Source organism: Beta vulgaris, chromosome 3, assembly GCF_026745355.1.
Source record: "Beta vulgaris subsp. vulgaris cultivar EL10 chromosome 3, EL10.2, whole genome shotgun sequence".
Taxonomy (NCBI): domain Eukaryota; kingdom Viridiplantae; phylum Streptophyta; class Magnoliopsida; order Caryophyllales; family Amaranthaceae; genus Beta; species Beta vulgaris.
In genome coordinates this window covers 22,811,164-22,829,539 of record NC_079204.1, presented here as the reverse complement: position 1 = coordinate 22,829,539, position 18,376 = coordinate 22,811,164, and the positions used below count along the sequence as shown (strand labels likewise).

Here is an 18,376-nt window from a genome sequence, read left to right as displayed (position 1 = left end):
AGTGCCCTATTGCTGCGGAATAGGGCGCACAGCAATTGAGGGTGCAGCAATAGGTATTAAAAATATTGCTGCGGTTTTAAACCGCAGCAATATTACGTAATATTGCTGCGGTTTTAATTACCAAACCGCAGCAATATAAGGAATTGTGTGCATAAGTGCCCAAAAAGGTAATATTGCTGCGGTTCTGGGCCAGAAACCGCAACAATATTACCTTTTTTTTTTTATTTTTTTTTTGTTTTATATTAGTGAAGAGGAAGCTATATGCAACCTTGATGAAGCTATGCAGCAATATGCTAATAAATTTTCTGCATAAATTTCGGCAGAGCTCCGTTTGTAAATTGGATAAACCCTTAATAGGGACTTAATTAACCTGTACAACAACCAATAACATCTCCGAATCCACCATCCAAGCAAATCAAAAATCCATCAAACAACCACCATGATCTCCAACATACATCATCCAATATTCAAGCCAACAAACCAACATCATATTCAACCCAACCAACATAAATACAATTCCATAATAATCCAACAAAAATATTTATATATCATGATAATCCATCACTACAAAGTTGGTTGTACAAGTTGCAATAATGTATATGTTCGTCTAAAGTTAGCTAGAACAAAAAAAAGAATATTAACATAAACTAACCTATGCAATGCACTCATCAACAAAGTATCTTGCCCACTTATTCTTCACCTCATTGATTTGATCCTCCGTATAAGGATCTTTGGTAAAGGTTTGAGCAACCTGAAAATAATTTACCAAAGTTAGCATCAAATAGTTAAAATATATTAAATATGAAATGAATAATTATATAAACTTACTTTGTCCATATCCAACGAACCAAAATATGAAGCGAGTACGTCAAAAATGTACCGCATCACAAAATAACCGCACTCCGTGCCTCCTTGTTGTTGCGGGCACTTTATCAAAAGTTATAAGAAAATGAGAAAAATTACCGCATAATGAGAATAAAGTAAGCTTTAAATTGAATCAAGAAATTCGATCAATACATACCTCAACATATTTCCACAAAAGCTTCTCTCGACGAACTTTGTGGCCGCTCATCCGAAACCTCCTAAAAGCACTAGATAACACAACATTGTTTGATTTAGTCCTTAATTGTGGAATGTTACCATCTCAATTCATATAAAGTATATCAAACATATATCAACTTACGCTATCATAGGCAATTTAAGCTTTAACTTCCGCTGTTTGTGATAGCTGGCAGAATCGAAGATATAAACTATCCCAGGCAAGGGACATATGACAAGTAGCATCCAATGTTGGCTATTGAAAGATTAAACAACAAAATTACTTGAAAAATCACATATCATGCAACAATAAATATTTGTAGATATTAAGAAAGAATATTACTCTTGAAAGATTGGCGCGAACATGATACTAGCATTTACATCGACGCATCCAACCATAGCATGCAGAATGTACTTTGTTACCTCCTCCGATGATGAATGCGACTCCATAACGGTGCTTTGTGGACACATCCAACAAACACGTCCAATAGAATCCCCAAATCCAGCCAAGTCCGACTGCGTAGCCCTAAAAATTGGCAAAAGTAAACTATATGTGAAAAATACAACTACCATATAATTAAATGTTAAAAAAAACATAACTTTGATTATTGTTACCTCATGTAGACTTGGATAATAGAAATATTAATCATTTCTCCTCTCAAAAACTGACCAATATCCTCCTTGGTCAGAAAAGCGGTGCCATCATCTGTCAAATAATGGAACAAGGATCTCGGCAAGGTAACACCAACAGCATCATCGTCTGCGACGGCAAGGGCAAGCGTATCTGCTAACTCCCTGCAGTCCTCAGTAAGGGAGTCCAAGAACGATCGATCGTCGATAACTGGACTAAACTGAGAAGCCGAACCGGCTGATGAATGCAACTGGCTAGAAGATCTAACAGCCTCCCCCGAAATCCCTTTTTGTTTTTTAGGTGTCGGTATAACCTAATAATTATTTTTCAAAACGGGCATAAGATTATGAAATTTTTAAATTGAAAGCTATTATATTTACAAAAATAGAGGCCTATATGAAAATTACCTCATCACTTAACATTTGTGCTAAATTTTTTGGCCATTGCACCCAAGTACCCAAAGCAGTAGCTGTAGTGTCGATCTCATATGCAGGGACGGGAACAGGTAGTGGCAAATGACCATATTTCTCTATAATTCGATGAATTTTCACTTTTAGGTGATCATTCATCATTCTAGACCCATGAACTGTAGTGGTCTCATCAAAAGCATAAGAATATGCATCTGCCACTAGACAAGTCTCTCCACTAGTTGGATCTACCAAATACAATCGACATGGAACCTCGTCCTAACAGCAACACGTAATATTGATATTATTTGAATAAAACACACATGTAAATATGATAATTATTTGTATAGGGCGCCATGTATATAAGATAATATTTTGTATAAAGCACATGTATATATAATAATTATATGTACCTTCAGCTGAGGAGAATGAGTGTCTGATCCAGATAATGGAGTACATAGATGAGTGGGCTGTGAAGCAGCTACCTCAGGAGATGGCCCAGGAGATGGCCGAGGAGGTGGCCCAGGAGGTGGCCCAGGAGATGGCCCAGGAGATGGCCCAGGAGGTGGCCCAAGAGGTGGCCCAGGAGATGGCCCAGGAGATGGCCCAGGATATGGCCCAAGATATGGCCCAAGAAATGGCCCAAGAGGTGGCCCAGGAGATGGCCCAAGAGGTGGCCCAGGGTATGGCCCAGGAGATGGCCCAGAATATGGCCCAGGAAATGGTGAAGCAGATGTTGGAATAGGAGGCTGAGTCGGCTGTGTAGGAGGAGATGGCATAGCAAATGGTGAAGGGAAAAAATGATACAGCCCAGGTGACTGAGTAGGTGGCTGTACATGAGAAGGAGATGGCCCACCAGATGGTGAAGAATATGGCCCGGTAGATGGATGTGAAGGTGAAATCATCACATTCTGCATATATGTGGCAATGTCCTCCCTCCACCTTTCACTCATTTTCTGTATGAGTGCCTCCTCTTGTTCTTCATCGATCTCCTATAGTGCGTACGAGGTACGTGTCCAAAAGCCTTGGTATAGCCAACATTAACACCCCCAAAACCGTAACAGCGACCCGGATGATCTGGCTTCTCTCCAAGAGCCATAAAAAGGGCATCTCTGTTACGAACCGGAATGAACTCACCCTTGGCTTGCTTCTCCTTGTACTCCAACTGCCCAAAAAGCAAGTTAACAGTAATAATGTAGTTAATAAATGAAAAAATATTCATGTCAAACTAAAAGTTAATTATAATGATATACATACGTATTTGTCAGCTGCTTTCTTTGTTTCCTCATCTGGAATGAATCTCTGTTTAGTAACAGGATCTTTCTTATGCATCGCGCACCACCAATCATCACCCCGGTTAAAACTGGAGGACACCGAGGAGGATGGTGTACTAGAAGACGATCCAGAATCAAAACTAGGTGGACCGAATTTCTCCTGCCTCCACAACTCTCTAGCATCTCCATAACTCCTCTGACCTAAGTGGTGATGATGTGTGTTCTTCTTTGCGCTCTCAAGCGCCTTTTCTCGCTTTTTCTGCAAAATAAAAAAACACATTAAGTTAGTATAATATTATTTAAATCAATAAAACCAAGTTAATAATAAGAATACAAACTTACTATAGCATGATCTGACATCATCTTTTCTTTGAAAGTGGCCCAATCCTCCTTCTTGATGTGCTTGTATACGTCAGGCGGACTATCACCTAACTTCTCTTTCTTTGATCTAACTCTCGTCATTGTTATCCAGCCAGATACCAATTTGCTCTTAAAATCCCTCCATCTAACGTTCAGAGCAGACAAGTAGAGCTTCTTGTATCGAACCTCGTCGGGAAGGTGAAACATGTTCTGTTTTTCAAAATAGGCTAAAATGACTAATTTTGGTTCCAACTATCTATATGTTGTATTTTCAATCAAATCTACCTATAAATACATCAAACTAAGTATATATGATATGTTAGAGTTGTTTAATACTTAAACTAGCATGAAACAAGTCATTTTTCATTTTTGGGAAGAAAAAGGCCCGAAATGGCCTAAAATGGCTAATTTTGGTTCCAACTAGTCTATATGTTGTATTTGCAATCAAATCTACCTATAAATACATCAAACTAAGTATATATGATATGTTAGAGTTGTTTATGACTTAAACTAGCATGAAACAAGTCATTTTCATTCATTTGGGAAGAAAAAGGCCCGAAATGGCCTAAAATGGCTAATTTTGGTTCCAACTAGTCTATATGTTGTATTTGCAATCAAATCTACCTATAAATACATCAAACTAAGTATATATGATATGTTAGAGTTGTTTATGACTTAAACTAGCATGAAACAAGTCATTTTCATTCATTTGGGAAGAAAAAGGCCCGAAATGGCCTAAAAGGCTAATTTTGGTTCCAACTAGTCTATATGTTGTATTTGCAATCAAATCTACCTATAAATACATCAAACTAAGTATTATGATATGTTAGAGTTTTTATAACTTAAACTAGCATGAAACAAGTCATTTTCATTCATTTGGGAAGAAAAAGGCCCGAAATGGCCTAAAAGGTAATTTTGGTTCCAACTATCTATATGTTGATTTGCAATCAAATCTACCTATAAATACATAAAACTAAGTATATATGATATGTTAGAGTTGTTTATGACTTAAACTAGCATGAAACAAGTCATTTTCATTCATTTGGGAAGAAAAAGGCCCGAAATGGCCTAAAATGGCTAATTTTGGTTCCAACTAGTCTATATGTTGTATTTGCAATCAAATCTACCTATAAATACATCAAACTAAGTATATATGATATGTTAGAGTTGTTTTGACTTAAACTAGCATGAAACAAGTCATTTTCATTCATTTGGGAAGAAAAAGGCCCGAAATGGCCTAAAATGGCTAATTTTGGTTCCAACTAGTCTATATGTTGTATTTGCAATCAAATCTACCTATAAATACATCAAACTAAGTATATATGATATGTTAGAGTTGTTTATACTTAAACTAGCATGAAACAAATCATTTTCATTCATTTGGGAAGAAAAAGGCCGAAATGGCCTAAAAGGGCTAATTTTGGTTCCAACTAGTCTATATGTTGTATTTGCAATCAAATCTACCTATAAATACATCAAACTAAGTATATATAATATGTTTGAGTTGTTTACCATAGTGTCTGTCCACATCACATCCAACAAGGTAGGAGAAATGTGTCTTCATGACCAGTTGAGGTTCAGCTTCCGTATAGAAAGACCGATCCAAACACCATACTTGGCTCGCCATGGACCTAGTAAAAAACAATTAAAAATCCAAATATGAAATTGTAATAAGCTAAGTATGATAAAATACATCTATTTACCTGTTGGTCTTCCCAAATCATCGAACTCTAAGACCATATCTCCTGTGTTGTGGAGATTCATCATGGGACCTCGTTTACTCTTTCGTGTTGCCTTTGGATTCCCACTTGACTTCTTCCCGCTCCCTGTGCACCATAATATGTAGTGGTCTGACCTGAACCTAAGAATCAAAATAAGAAAATTAAATTAGAGAACAACAAGTAAATTACATAATGAATGTTTAAAAAATTGAAATAAACGCGAACCTGACGGGGGTGGCTGCCCATCACCTGTCACCTCAATGCCAAGTAAGGCATTCCTATCAGCCTCTAGCTCAAAATCTCTCCATCCATGCATCTAACGCATCTGCCTCACGATCAGGCCTCTCCCTGGTCAGGCTTTCCTTTCTGGGTGAAAAGGGGCATCAGAAATCCGATGAATGCTCGCTCGAATCGTCACTAGCCATATCTGTAGCATATAGATAAAACAAGATATAGTGTTAACGAAATTTAAAACAATATACATCATCACATCATTGTAACAAAATTCAAAACAAGCCAAATTACTCATATAGAACATTTTTTACCTTTAATTTTGGTCAATAGGTTGCTCAATGACTGTTATACCTTCTTGGTGATCCATTCGCATGTAACTATTTTCAGTATCAATCACATTCATCATATCGTCATTTGGATTGAGAAAGGGGGGATGTCATCAAACTTATCATATTCTTCTTCGTCGTCAACATCACCCACTCCTAAAATTCGCCTTTTACCATTAACAACAATGCACCACTGAGTGTCTACGGGATCAGATACATAGAACACTTGTTTTGCTTGCGATGCGAGGATAAAAGGTTCTTCAGTGTCACGCAGACGACTCATATTGACCAGAGTAAAACCGCACTCATCCTTTTGCAAACCACGTCTATTATCCGCCCACTTGCATCGAAAAATAGGCATAGTGAAGTCACAATAATCGAGCTCCCATATTTCTTGAATGATCCCATAATATGATTGTGTAGCATCAATCGGAGTTTTATCCTTTGCACTCGCATACTCCCTAGATGATGCAATCGTTGAAACCCCACAATTCTGGACCACCTTTGATTTCTTATCCTGACGTTCAGTGTAAAAGGTATAACCATTGATATCATATCCTTCATAGGAGTTAAAACTGTCACGTGGACCGTATGCCAACCACTTAATTGTATCAGGTACATGATGGTTATTTGCAGACAATTCACCGATTACTTTATTGTGAAACCAGTCAATGAACGACCTGTTATGCTCATTCATCAATGCCCTCTCCCCTTTTGACGGATTTTTGTGACGCAATTCACGCATATGTCTTTCTAAGTATGGATTAACTTCAGTAACATGGTGCAACACAAAAAGATGAGCTTTATGCAACTCATCCAATGAAGGTGCAATATGTCGCATTCCGACCCCACCTTTGCCTTCTAATCTACCCTCGTGTCTCGACTTTGGAAGACCTATCGTCACAGCCTTAGCAAAATAAGAAGAACAATATCCTCCAACCTCTTCGGCAATTGTTCCTTGAATAATACTCGCCTCTGGTCATGCTGGATTCTTCACTTTCTTTTCAAAGAACCCATATGTCTCTCAAAAGGGTATGCCCATCTTAAAAACACAGGACCACACAGTTAATCTCCCTTACCAAATGAAGGACTAAGTGAACCATAATGTCAAAAAAAGAAGGTGGAAAATACATCTCAAATTGACAAAGTGTGATCACCACCTCATTTTGCAAAGCATCCAACCTATCAGGATCAAGTACCTTGTTGCATATGGTATTGAAAAATGAACACAACCTCGTGATAGCAAGTCTGACATGTTTTGGAAGAATCCCCGTATTGCAATCGGCAAAAACACTTGCATCATCACATGACAGTCATGAGATTTCAACCCAATTAATTTCAGATCAGTCATGGAAACAAGTCTTCTCATGTTAGATGAGTATCCAGTGGGAACCTTAATACCGTATAAACACTCACAGAACAATCGTTTCTCTTTCCTAGACAATGTATAGCAAGCTGGAGGCAAATACGTTGTTGTTCCCTTTCCTTTCTTAGCCTTTTCCTTAACCTTTGGCCATAAATTAGGCCGAATCTTCAATTTCTCCATATCTCTACGAACCTTAAGACCATCCTTAGTCTTTCCTGGCATATTCAACAGAGTACCGATAATTGCATCACAAACATTTTTTTCAATATGCATTACGTCGAGACAATGTCTAACTGGTAATATTTCCAATAAGGAAGTCTCCAGAATATAGACTCTTTTTTCCAAACGACACCATCGTCTTCCGAAGGTTTAACCCCCTTACCAAATATTGTTCCCATCCCCTTAACACGATTATAAACTTCTTTTCCAGTTAACGGTATAGGAGCTGGACCATTTTCAACAAACCCGTTAAATGTGTTTTTTCTTTCGATATGGATGAGAACTATGTAGGAATTGCCTATTAATGATATAGACATGTTTCCCACAATGTGGCAAATGTGTAGCCTCCATGCCATTCTCACAAATGGGACATGCCTTTTTCCCTTTGACCTTATACCCGATAAATTCCCATAAGCAGGATAATCATTTATAGTACAGAATAGCATAGCACGAAGCCTGAAATCTTCGTTAGAATACGCATCAAACACCATAACACCTTCGTCCCACATCTTTTTGAGATCTTCGATGAGAGGTGCAAGATATATGTCTATATCATTTCCCGGCTGCTTAGGCCCAGAAATTAAAAGAGACAACATAATATACTTCCGCTTCATGCACAACCATGGAGGAAGATTATATATCACTAAAAGAACAGGCCAAGTGCTATGTTGACTACTCAAAGTACCGTAAGGATTCATTCCGTCCGTACATAAATAAGTCTCAAGTTCCTAGCTTCCTGAACAAAGTCTCTATATCTGGAATCGATAGCTTTCCATTGAGGAGAATCTGCTGGATGCCTAAGCATCCCATCTTTCTTTCTGCGATCAGCATACCATCTTAGGTTTTGTGCATCTTCTTTAATAGAAAAGAGCCTCCTAAACCTTGGCACAACTGGAAGATACCACAACACTTTCGCAGAAGGCCCAGTATTGCGGTCCGGCACAACCCCATCCGGCAATTTGTAGCGGGACTTACCACACCTCGGGCATTCATAAAGGTCCGCATACTCATTTCGATACAACATGCAATCATTCGGACATGCATCGATGCGCTCATATTCCAAACCCAAAGGACACATTAATTTTTTGGCATAATAGGTAGATTTTGGTAACAAATTACCCTCAGGAAACATATCATGTAAAGCTTCTAAGAGTTCTGTGAAGCCTACATCAGTCAAATTATGTTTCGCTTTTATGTTGAAAAGAGTTAAAATCCCACTCAATTGAGTGTATTTTGTACACCTGGATAAAGGGGTTTCCCAGCAGCTTCAGACAAACTGTCAAACACTCGTGGCCGCTCATTAAAATGGTCACGAGCCCCTTCCAACATCTCACCTATTCGATCACCAAACTCTTCATCCTCAGTGTCACTATTATCTCCGTTGTCATTTTCATCACCTACTACATCATCGCCTTCAATCCTAACATGATCTTCTACCACAACTTCATTCTCAACCCCGACATTCGACATATCAATTTCTAATGAATTACTAGTGCCAACATCAACATTAACCCTATCCTGAGTATATTTTCCCTGCTCACCATGCCATAACCAAATATAATACTCAGCCCTAAATCCACGACGGATAAGATGATCCCTTATGGTCCTAATATCAGAAATCATATTCACATTGTAGCAATCAACACATGGACAATAAATCTCAGCCTCGCAAGTAAGTTGTTGATGTTCTACAGCACGTTTACAAAACTCATTACACCTTCTACGAACTCCAACGTATTCCGCTTTCCATACATCCAACTTCGATCCATTTCTAAACCAACTACATACATTATTATCAATTTAAAATTCACATAACTCCAACACATACAACAAACTAATATTCAATGCATGCTTCCATTGGGTCCTTATCACTCCAACCTAACCCATCCTTAAACGTCCAATCCCACTAGTGAATGCATGTATCATCTTTGATTCTAAGTAAAATTCGGCAGCATTTCCCTACAGTTCTCCAAGTACACGATAAAAGATAATTGTTTATCTTATATGTACCCGGAGAACAAATTAGGGAAATGACTAACCGTATTTCACTTAGAATCAAAGAATCAACACACATTCACCACCTAAGTGAGATGTGACGTTTAAGAATAGTCCCAAAACGGGGACTATTCAAGACTTACTCCTAATGAGTAAGTCTTGAACGGGTATCTAGGCAATATGGTGTACATAAAAACAATCGCATTCAAGTGATTCCAAATATTCGCCAAACAATAATCGCATTCAAGCGATTTCAAGTTATCATCAAACAACAAATACCAAACCATTCCTTAGATTTCCCTTCCCCTCCCATTGGTAAGTCTATCAATATAAAGGCATTGCATTCATATCAATTCAACAAAGAATTACAAAAACAAATCCCGTATAACATATTAGGGCATAAAAAACTAAAGCAAAATTATCACAAAATCAGTTTTTAATACTCAAATCTTATAACTAAGCATATAATACTTTATACTAATCATTTTAAACTACAATTTAAGCCAAAAATTTATTAAAACACTAATTAAGAAAAATTTACAAAAAAACTAACCTAAGATGACAAAACGGCGACGAACAATCTTGAATGCACCGAAAATTCTGAGGAGAGGCGCCGGAGGAGAAGTGCCAGAGGAGAAGCACCGGAAAACGAAGGGGGGAGTGAATACCGGAGTCGATTCGCTGAAGCAATGAAGGAGAGAGGCGGCGGAGGAGAACTGCCGGACCGAAACGCCGGAAAACGAAAGGGGACGCCGGAATGTTGTTGCGAAATCGCCGGAAGACCGAACGTGTCGCCGGAGGAGAGAGAGAGAGTGTGTGAGGGGGTCGAAAGTTTGAGAGAGTACTGTGAGAGAGTTTGAGAGACTGAGAAAGTTAGAGAGTGTGAGGGTATTGTGAGAAACCCGCGTCCGTTTTTTTTTTTTGGATTGCCAGCGAATATTGCTGCGGTTTCCACGTGGCAACCGCAGCAATATATTAAAAAATTATTTTTTAAATTATTGCTGCGGTTGCCACGTGGAAACCGCAGCAATATTCACTGCTAAGGGCCCATATGTTTTCAAAATTTTCCCGTTGACTAATATTGCTGCGGTTTTTGGCGGGGAACCGCAGCAATATTGTAATTTTCAATTTTTTTTTTCTTTTTGCGTGTTATATTGCTGCATACAGGTAATACCGCAGCAATATCAGCGCAGCAAATAGCATTTATTCTACTAGTGTTAGTCTTAGATCCCATCCACAACAACCATCAATGATGTTACTCTAGCTATCAAGATGCCCTCCAGAAGACTGCCTCTAATTTTGATATCTAATCATTGGGTAGCCACCAATAACATCATTTTATCCATGAAAGAAAAAATAAAGGATTAGTTAAAGAATGAAAATAAGAAGAATCATCAAAATAAAATCAGATTTTGTAAGTTGACTGTTACGATAAATATATAGTTACTAGTTGTTGACTGATCGGGTGATGCTTCGTATCATTGTATGTACTTATATGTCAAATGTATTATTCAAATTAAGTGAAATTAAAAGTGTTTTTGTTATAGTTTGAGATCAAAAAAGATGCTATTAGTTGCAAATTACAATGTTTTCAAAAGTATCCTTTAAATAAAGAATGTTATTTTTAATCATTAAGGACAAAAACTTGCGAATCAACAATCAATCAAATTACTTCATCTTTTAAAGTAATTTCCTTTGATTAATCTAAAACTATTATTTCTAGTCTTTGATTTCACGACCTTTATATAATATATTATAAGTGGAATTAGAATTTTATATATATGTTGATTAAATTTAGCGGAAAAAAAAAAGAATCACTAATAAGAGGAAATGATGTTTTTTATTCTCTGATTTTAATCCTTTTGTTAAGGGAACTTGTTCGTCATTTTTAAAATTATATATATGAGTAAATGAGAGTGTGTGACGTCTAGCAATGATGAATGGTTTTGTCTTTAGGACAAAACCATGTTTGTGGATCATCATATTATTTTGTAGTTCATTCAATGAGGAAAACCATACATTAGTTGGCGTTAATAGTTTGTCACAAAATAAAAAATTATAGCTTGGTGGATACACAATAGTTTACAAAGTAAGTTTTCAGAAGTTTGAGACTTATTATAAATCGTTACATCAACATTCTGTGAGTAACTTAAGAAGATTTGAGAAAATGTACGTCACAAATAGCATGAAAGGAGCGACACATGGTAGGTTTTATTCTTGTCCATGTTTTTTTGATAAGAATAGATCTTTTTGGCGTTACCAAAAAGTATCATTTGATTTTCAAATTTTCACTCAATTTGAGAGATTAATCACATGATTGTCTAAGATAGGCGTGCTTCACTTTTTTCTTACAAACTTTAGCCTCTACATAGACTCGGCCAGTGCCACAATAGTATTCAGAACCACAATCATCATTTGAGTCACATATACACAAGCCTTCACGAGCACATCCCATTCTGTTAATGCTTAATCCTTGTTTTAAGCCCAAAACTTGGTCAGTCCAGTCACTCGAAAACAATTCCAAAGAATCATATCTTTCCTTAACCCTTAAAAATTTTTCTCCATCCTTAAACTTATTGATCACACCTTCAAAAGCTACATTACGATTTTTTCCCCAGTGTGGCACGCCACCATACTTCAATATAGCGATTTGCTCGATCTCATCAATAATGTCTCCATTTAGCCGATCACCTGAAGCATCTTTAGGTCGATAATAAGCAATATCAAAGTCAATACCATCATCGTCTTTCCCCAAATATGCAGACGAGGCCTTGACATACCTCATTAATATACCAAAGTAAACTTCAATGCCACATAAGGACGTTGGTTCTATAATTACCAACTTTTTTATGTCTTCAATGAAGCTTGATACCTTACTCATAGGCAAAGTAAACCCATTGCTCCAAGACAACGGACCCTTTAGTCTCGGGTCCCATACACAATAACCATCAACAATCTTACTTTGGTTATTAAGACACCCACCGGAAGACTGCATCTTATTTTGATATCCAATAATTGGGTAGCCAGTGAAAGAGATACCTAGGCACATGCATAATAATAGAATTAGAACGAGTACAAATCAATAAGGTACTGTAAAATACAAACCATTAACTGATAATGCTTTAAAATTTCTTCGTAGGCCAAGAAAATTAACAAAGTTATCCAATAAACCTTCCCCATAACATATTTCAAATTCCATCTAAAAAATATTATAACTTATGTTGCTAAGAGACGAACACCAATTAAATGCGCTTCTAGATATCCATTTTTGATACAATATGTAGCTATATCATTCATAAAATTGCAATTTACTCCTAGACTCTATAATAAGAGTGGTAATATCTTGGTTATTTTTTTAAATCATGCAATTAAATGCATTGTACTTGCTAGGAATGAGTTATCGTTAATTTAAAGTACACAACATGAATTTTGGCAAAACATCTTGTTATAGCTAAGGGGGAGTTATGGTGTCCAACTATAATATTACTTTTATGCCCTTCATTTATTAAAAAATGATAATCTTAAAATATTATATTCTTTTTTATTTACAATTATGTGTAAGGAGGGTTAAGATTTCCTAACTTATAGTAAGGTGTAATGTATGCATTAAACCTTTCCTTAAAAAATATGCTTTAAATGTGAAATATTCGATTGAAAATTAAAGAGATATAATTGAAGCGATTCCAAACAATTACAAAGTAAAAGCTTACAAAGTTTATTTGTACCTAAAGTTCGAATTGCAATTACTATTTCAAAATAACATACATTTAACAATTCATAAACATACTAAGAAAAATAAGAGGATAATACTCTTTTTATTTTTTTGGCTTTTATTATAGTCGTATATATCAGTTAGGATAATTTATCATTTATTTATTTAAAGGTTCGTAATAATCGTTTGTGTTAGATGCGATAATCCATCTCATCAATTTTTTTATGTAGAAATATGTCATGATTATTAGATATATTATTTAAAAATATGTTTATATTTTATATATATTAAAGAAATAGGTTTATACCATCCAATTTCTCAATGTAATGTTAAGCAATAAATTAAACATATATCAAAGAGATTAGCATATGTCATCCAATAATATCAACATATAATACACTATGATACAAGTTTGTTTATCACATTGAAAAGAAAGTTGTGAATGATCAAATTAAACTACAATAAAATAATATATATTAGTGTCTCTAGCGCTTTTTAATGTCAGTATTAATATTAATATATTGTCGCACGCATCACGTGCATATGAGTTAGTAACCTTTATTTCAAACAATTAGCTACACGTAAAAATTATACTCGTTAAAGATTTCCTTTACATAATTTTTCCTAAACATTGGTTGATTTTAGCAAGGGATGTGAGGGCGAAACCACACATCATTTTTGAATAAAATTTAAGAATTGGGCATTACAACTTGTGTAATCTAAACCATTCAGGTGGCGTTTGGTTGTCATGGGGTAAAGGGAATGAAATCAAGAAAGGGGTAGAGAGGGAAAGGAAAGCAAAACCCTTAGATGTTAAGTGTTGTTTGGTTGGTACAAATTCTTTTTCTTCCTCCTACCTCTCTTCCACCATAGCACCACCAGTTCCTCCTCCCTTGTAGTGCCGCCACCCCCCTCCCCACCCAGTAGCGCCGCGTCTTCTCTCTCCTTCGGATCGCATCGCACCACCCAGTAGAGCCGCCGCACCTCTCCCTCCTCTTCCCGCCGCGCCTCCCTCTCTCCTTCGCATCACGTCGCACCACCCAGTAGCGCCGCGTCCTCTCTCTCCTTCGCATCGCGTCGCACCACCCAATAGCATCGCGTTGCACCCTCCCCATCCCCTTGCTTGGGTTGCCTCCTCTCGCCACCCTCCCCACCCAGTAGCGTCGCGTCCTCTCGCTTCCCCTCCCCAACGTCGCGTCCTTCCCTGGTGGTGGTTGTGTTAGGGTTCCGGTGGTCGGGTTAGGGTTGCCGGCGGGTGGGTGGTCAAGGAAGTGGTTGGGTGGTGGCCGGTTAGCGGTGGTAATGATTGGGTTAGGTTGTGATGGTTTGGTGGTGGTGGTTGGATGGTCAAGGAGGTGGTCTATGATGAGTCAAAGAAAGGGAATGTGAAACCTTAGGGGGGTGTGGGTATTCAAATTAGAGGGATTTGGGGGTAAGGAGGGGAAAGGGGGAGAAAAGAAACCCCCAAAACAAACAACATAAAAGGGAATCAAGAGGTTCTATTCCCTCTCCCTTTCCAGTTTCCCCCAAACCAAATGCCTCCTCATTTTAAATGTATATCTACACCATTTATTAATCAAAGTAAAACAAATTTTCACAATTTCAAACTCCAAACACAAACAAAATTTCAAAATTAAAATCTCCCATCTCTTTGACACATTATTCCCTCCCCTTTCTCTCCCATATAAATCAATTCCTTTGAAATCAACACTTCGGGTATCTTATTACGAATAATTTCGACAATTTCAGAAGAAAAAAGACATTTACTTATAACATAGATGGTGAAATAGCAAGATGAAATGGTCGGGTGAAATGATTGGACAGATTGGCATATTATTGGCAGAATGTTAGTGACGGACTGCACCTAAATTCGTCGCAGACAACGAAATAATTGGCAGGAACGATAAATGGATCAACATTTCGCCAACTGAAAGGTTGACAACGGACTGGTCAACATACCATGTGGATAGTTTTTAAGCACTGAAAGTAACATATTTTAATTTCAACACATGGGTCAAAAAGTTAAGGAGCATCCCTTGAAATGAGGAGTGAAAGATAGTCCCTTGAAAGAACAAATGAGAGAAGCAAGAAGACAATAAATCAATTTACAAATCAGTTAGAAAGGTATTGAGAAGATCAAGAAAAATCACTGAAATGCCGGAACTAACAAGCTGAAGGCAATCTGACTTAATATTCTCAAACCATCAACCTTTCTACGATAACAACTCCTATCGTAAGCCTTATAAAAGTATGAACTCTCTTCCGCTTAGCTATAACCCTAAAATCGTTTATGCGCCTCTCTTATTTCATCATATTTCTTTCATCTTCTTTTTCTGCCTTTTTTTAGTAAAGAAACCCTAAATTGCCTACTAATCCAGTGTCAAATGTTTTGGCCAATCAAATAAAGCAGTGTACTTATACTATAAATTGATATCACTATAGTAGATTGGCGTAACACTGATTTCTCTCGTGGTTTTCTCTTTATTTAGAGAGTTTCCATGAAAAAAAACTTTTATTGTGTTCATTTCTAATTATGTTGCATTATTCGTTATTATTACTTTGCTATTTCTTTTATTAACAATTTGATTAACTCTCAAAGCAAATGAGGCTCGTGCGAAATCTGATCGAAACAACAAACTTCATTTTCCATTTAAATTACTTTTAGTACGGTTTTTCCCCAATCGCGCTCTAATTTTTCAAAAATTTACCATGTACCCTCCATCTCTTTAAAATTCATCATGTACCCATGAGTTTTTCACAAATAACACAATATGCCTTTATACCTCATAAAAAGCCTAACGTTGTTACTCATTTGTCTATAATTTTACAACCTTATTAGTAATTACCCCTAGGCCCTACCTTTCTATCTCATATCTCCTTCCAATTTCTCTCACCTGTTTATGCTTCTTTCTATCTCATTTCTATGCATACACCATTCCGACATTGAACATCACAACAAACACAGACCCACCAAGCCCGAACCTCCTTAATTTCATCTAGCCACCTCTACCAAGCCTTCTCCTCACAAAACATATTTTAAGTACATTTATATATATTTTTAGTATTTAAATAATTAAGTTTTTAAAGTGTTGACTATTTCAAAATTAAAGAAATTATTTTAAGTGATCAAATATTTTATTTAGTCATATTTTGAATGTTATTTTATATTTAATTAGTTGAGTGCAAGTACAAAAGATTTTAATTATTGGAAAAAGGAGCCCAAAACTTTTATTATCTTTTCATGAGCATGTTCATTAAACTAACCCATCAAAGCTCAAACCACTATTGGACTCCTAATGAGGGAACCTATAAATACCCCTTCATTAAACAATTTGCCACACTAAAAATACACCCTAATTTTTATATTCTCTCTCTCTCTCTCTCTCTCTCACGCCTCTTCTGTTCCTCTCTCCCTCTCGATTTTCTCTCTCTCTCCTCTTCGGGTGTCCTCTCGGCCGACAACGACCGCACGACCACTGATGACAGCCACAGCCACCGTCGACAGCCGGCGTCCTCCCTCATGTCGCGTGTCTTCCTACCTCTCTTCTTTGGTTCATTTCTCTTCCTCCTCTATTATTTCAATGCTTAAGTTTATGTTTTAAGGATTGAGGCTAATATTTTCATGACTAAAATTTGTAGTTTTGATGATTTAAATATAAATTTTAGTTTATATGATTTTTATAGCAAAGTAATTAAATTTCAGATTTATTAATTTTGTTTAAGGGTTTTAAGCATCAAAACATGGATTTTAGGGTTTTATCAATTGGAAATTATAGTAATATATTATAGTTTATGAAAATTGAGTACTCTAATTCTTATGACTATTAAGTATGTTTCCAATTATTTTAAACATATTAGAAGTTGCTGAATTTTTATTAATATACTTATGATGGAGTTTTAAATGTCAAAGTATGGATTTTTGAGGGCTTTTAATGACTACTTTGGTAGTATTATACTAGGAGACATTAAAGGTTGAAGTATTAATGATAAAAAAAGGGGCAAAGTGATGATTAGGCCCTTGAGGTTTGCTCAAAAGTGAAATTAGAACCCTTAAGTTTCACTTGTGGTGATTAACCACCACAACTTTACCCAAATGTGAGATTACACACTTATTAGTATATATAACCATTTTTTTCTTTACAAATGTTTTTTTAAGGAAAAATACCAGTAAAAAAAATTCGAAAATCATTTATGATGATATGAAATATCTTAAATACACAAATTATACATATTAAGTATATACATACATAGATAAATAAAAAAACAACTTCAGATTAGACCCTATCACTATGCAAACATTCTCATCTTCCTCATAGCCTTGCCAGGAAGAATAAGTTGTATAATCTAATATCTTAGTATTAAAAAAAAATATTTACTAAAGAGAAAATGGCTGAATATTATAATAAGTGTGTAATCTCACAATCGGGTAAAATTGTGGGAGTCAATCACCACAAGTGAAACTTGAGGGGTCTAATCTCACTTTTACGTAAACTTAGGGGGCATAATCACCACTTTCGCGGATAAAAAAGGTTTTGAACACTTTTAAAGAAGGTTAAAAATATTTCAAAGTTCTCGAGGGAGCGAAGGACGAAGATCTCCCTTGCCTCACCAGTTTCCTCTTACTCATCCGGTTTCCAGCGAAGATCTGGTGGTTGTCATATTGTTATTGGTGGTGATAGATTTCAGATGGAGACTGGCAGTGATGGTGGTGCTCTTAAGTCATATGGAAGTTTCAGCGATGTTTTGCGATTTTGAGTCTTCATTTTTCCTTTTTTTTCTTTCTAGTTAAATTTTATTTTTATTTATCAGATCTAATGGCTAGGGTGGTAATATTTTAGTTTTTTTTGGATTTTCTTCATTTTTGTTAGTTAAGAATCAATATGATGTTAGGGTTTCTATTTTTTTTTTGTTATTGTTTTTCAGATTTATCTTCTACTTTTTTTTTAATATATGTTGATTTTTTTGTATCTTTGTATTCGTTGTAATTACTTTGAATTTGCATGCTTTATGCTCTTCTTGCACTTTTTCCTATCAAATTTGATGGCAAGCAGTAAAAAAAAGGCTTTTTCACCAAATACCCCTGACAAATTGAA

General features: G+C 36.3%; 3 protein-coding genes across 4 annotated transcripts in view; all 3 read right to left on the bottom strand.

Annotated features, from left to right (window-relative positions):
* Positions 1–627: 627 nt before the first annotated feature.
* On the bottom strand, positions 628–1,970 carry LOC125495854 (uncharacterized). Its single transcript, XM_057393670.1, has 6 exons — positions 1,654–1,970; positions 1,382–1,564; positions 1,184–1,294; positions 1,022–1,091; positions 829–927; positions 628–751 (listed from the first exon to the last, which is right to left on the bottom strand). Exons 1-6 carry the CDS (start codon positions 1,686–1,688, stop codon positions 653–655), a joined length of 597 nt encoding a protein of 198 aa, XP_057249653.1. The 5' UTR covers positions 1,689–1,970; the 3' UTR covers positions 628–652.
* LOC125495853 (leucine-rich repeat extensin-like protein 3) lies at positions 1,818–3,909 on the bottom strand. 2 transcript variants are annotated; one of them, XM_057393668.1, is made up of 5 exons: positions 3,693–3,909; positions 3,330–3,609; positions 2,490–3,241; positions 2,077–2,355; positions 1,818–1,954 (listed from the first exon to the last, which is right to left on the bottom strand). In XM_057393668.1, exons 3-5 carry the CDS (start codon positions 3,027–3,029, stop codon positions 1,826–1,828), a joined length of 948 nt encoding a protein of 315 aa, XP_057249651.1. In that variant the 5' UTR covers positions 3,030–3,241; positions 3,330–3,609; positions 3,693–3,909; the 3' UTR covers positions 1,818–1,825. The 2 variants fall into 2 exon arrangements, with proteins under 2 accessions (XP_057249651.1, XP_057249652.1); XM_057393669.1 differs by having other exon boundaries at positions 3,334–3,609.
* A 7,711-nt stretch (positions 3,910–11,620) lies between these two features.
* Positions 11,621–18,376, bottom strand: part of LOC104907984 (hypothetical protein) — a 35,022-nt gene continuing 28,266 nt past the window's right edge. Inside the window, exon 5 of the mRNA XM_010697015.4 lies at positions 11,621–12,610. Within this exon, the coding sequence (XP_010695317.1) occupies positions 11,877–12,610 (734 nt within the window). The 3' untranslated portion in view covers positions 11,621–11,876. The remainder of the gene's footprint in view (positions 12,611–18,376) is intronic.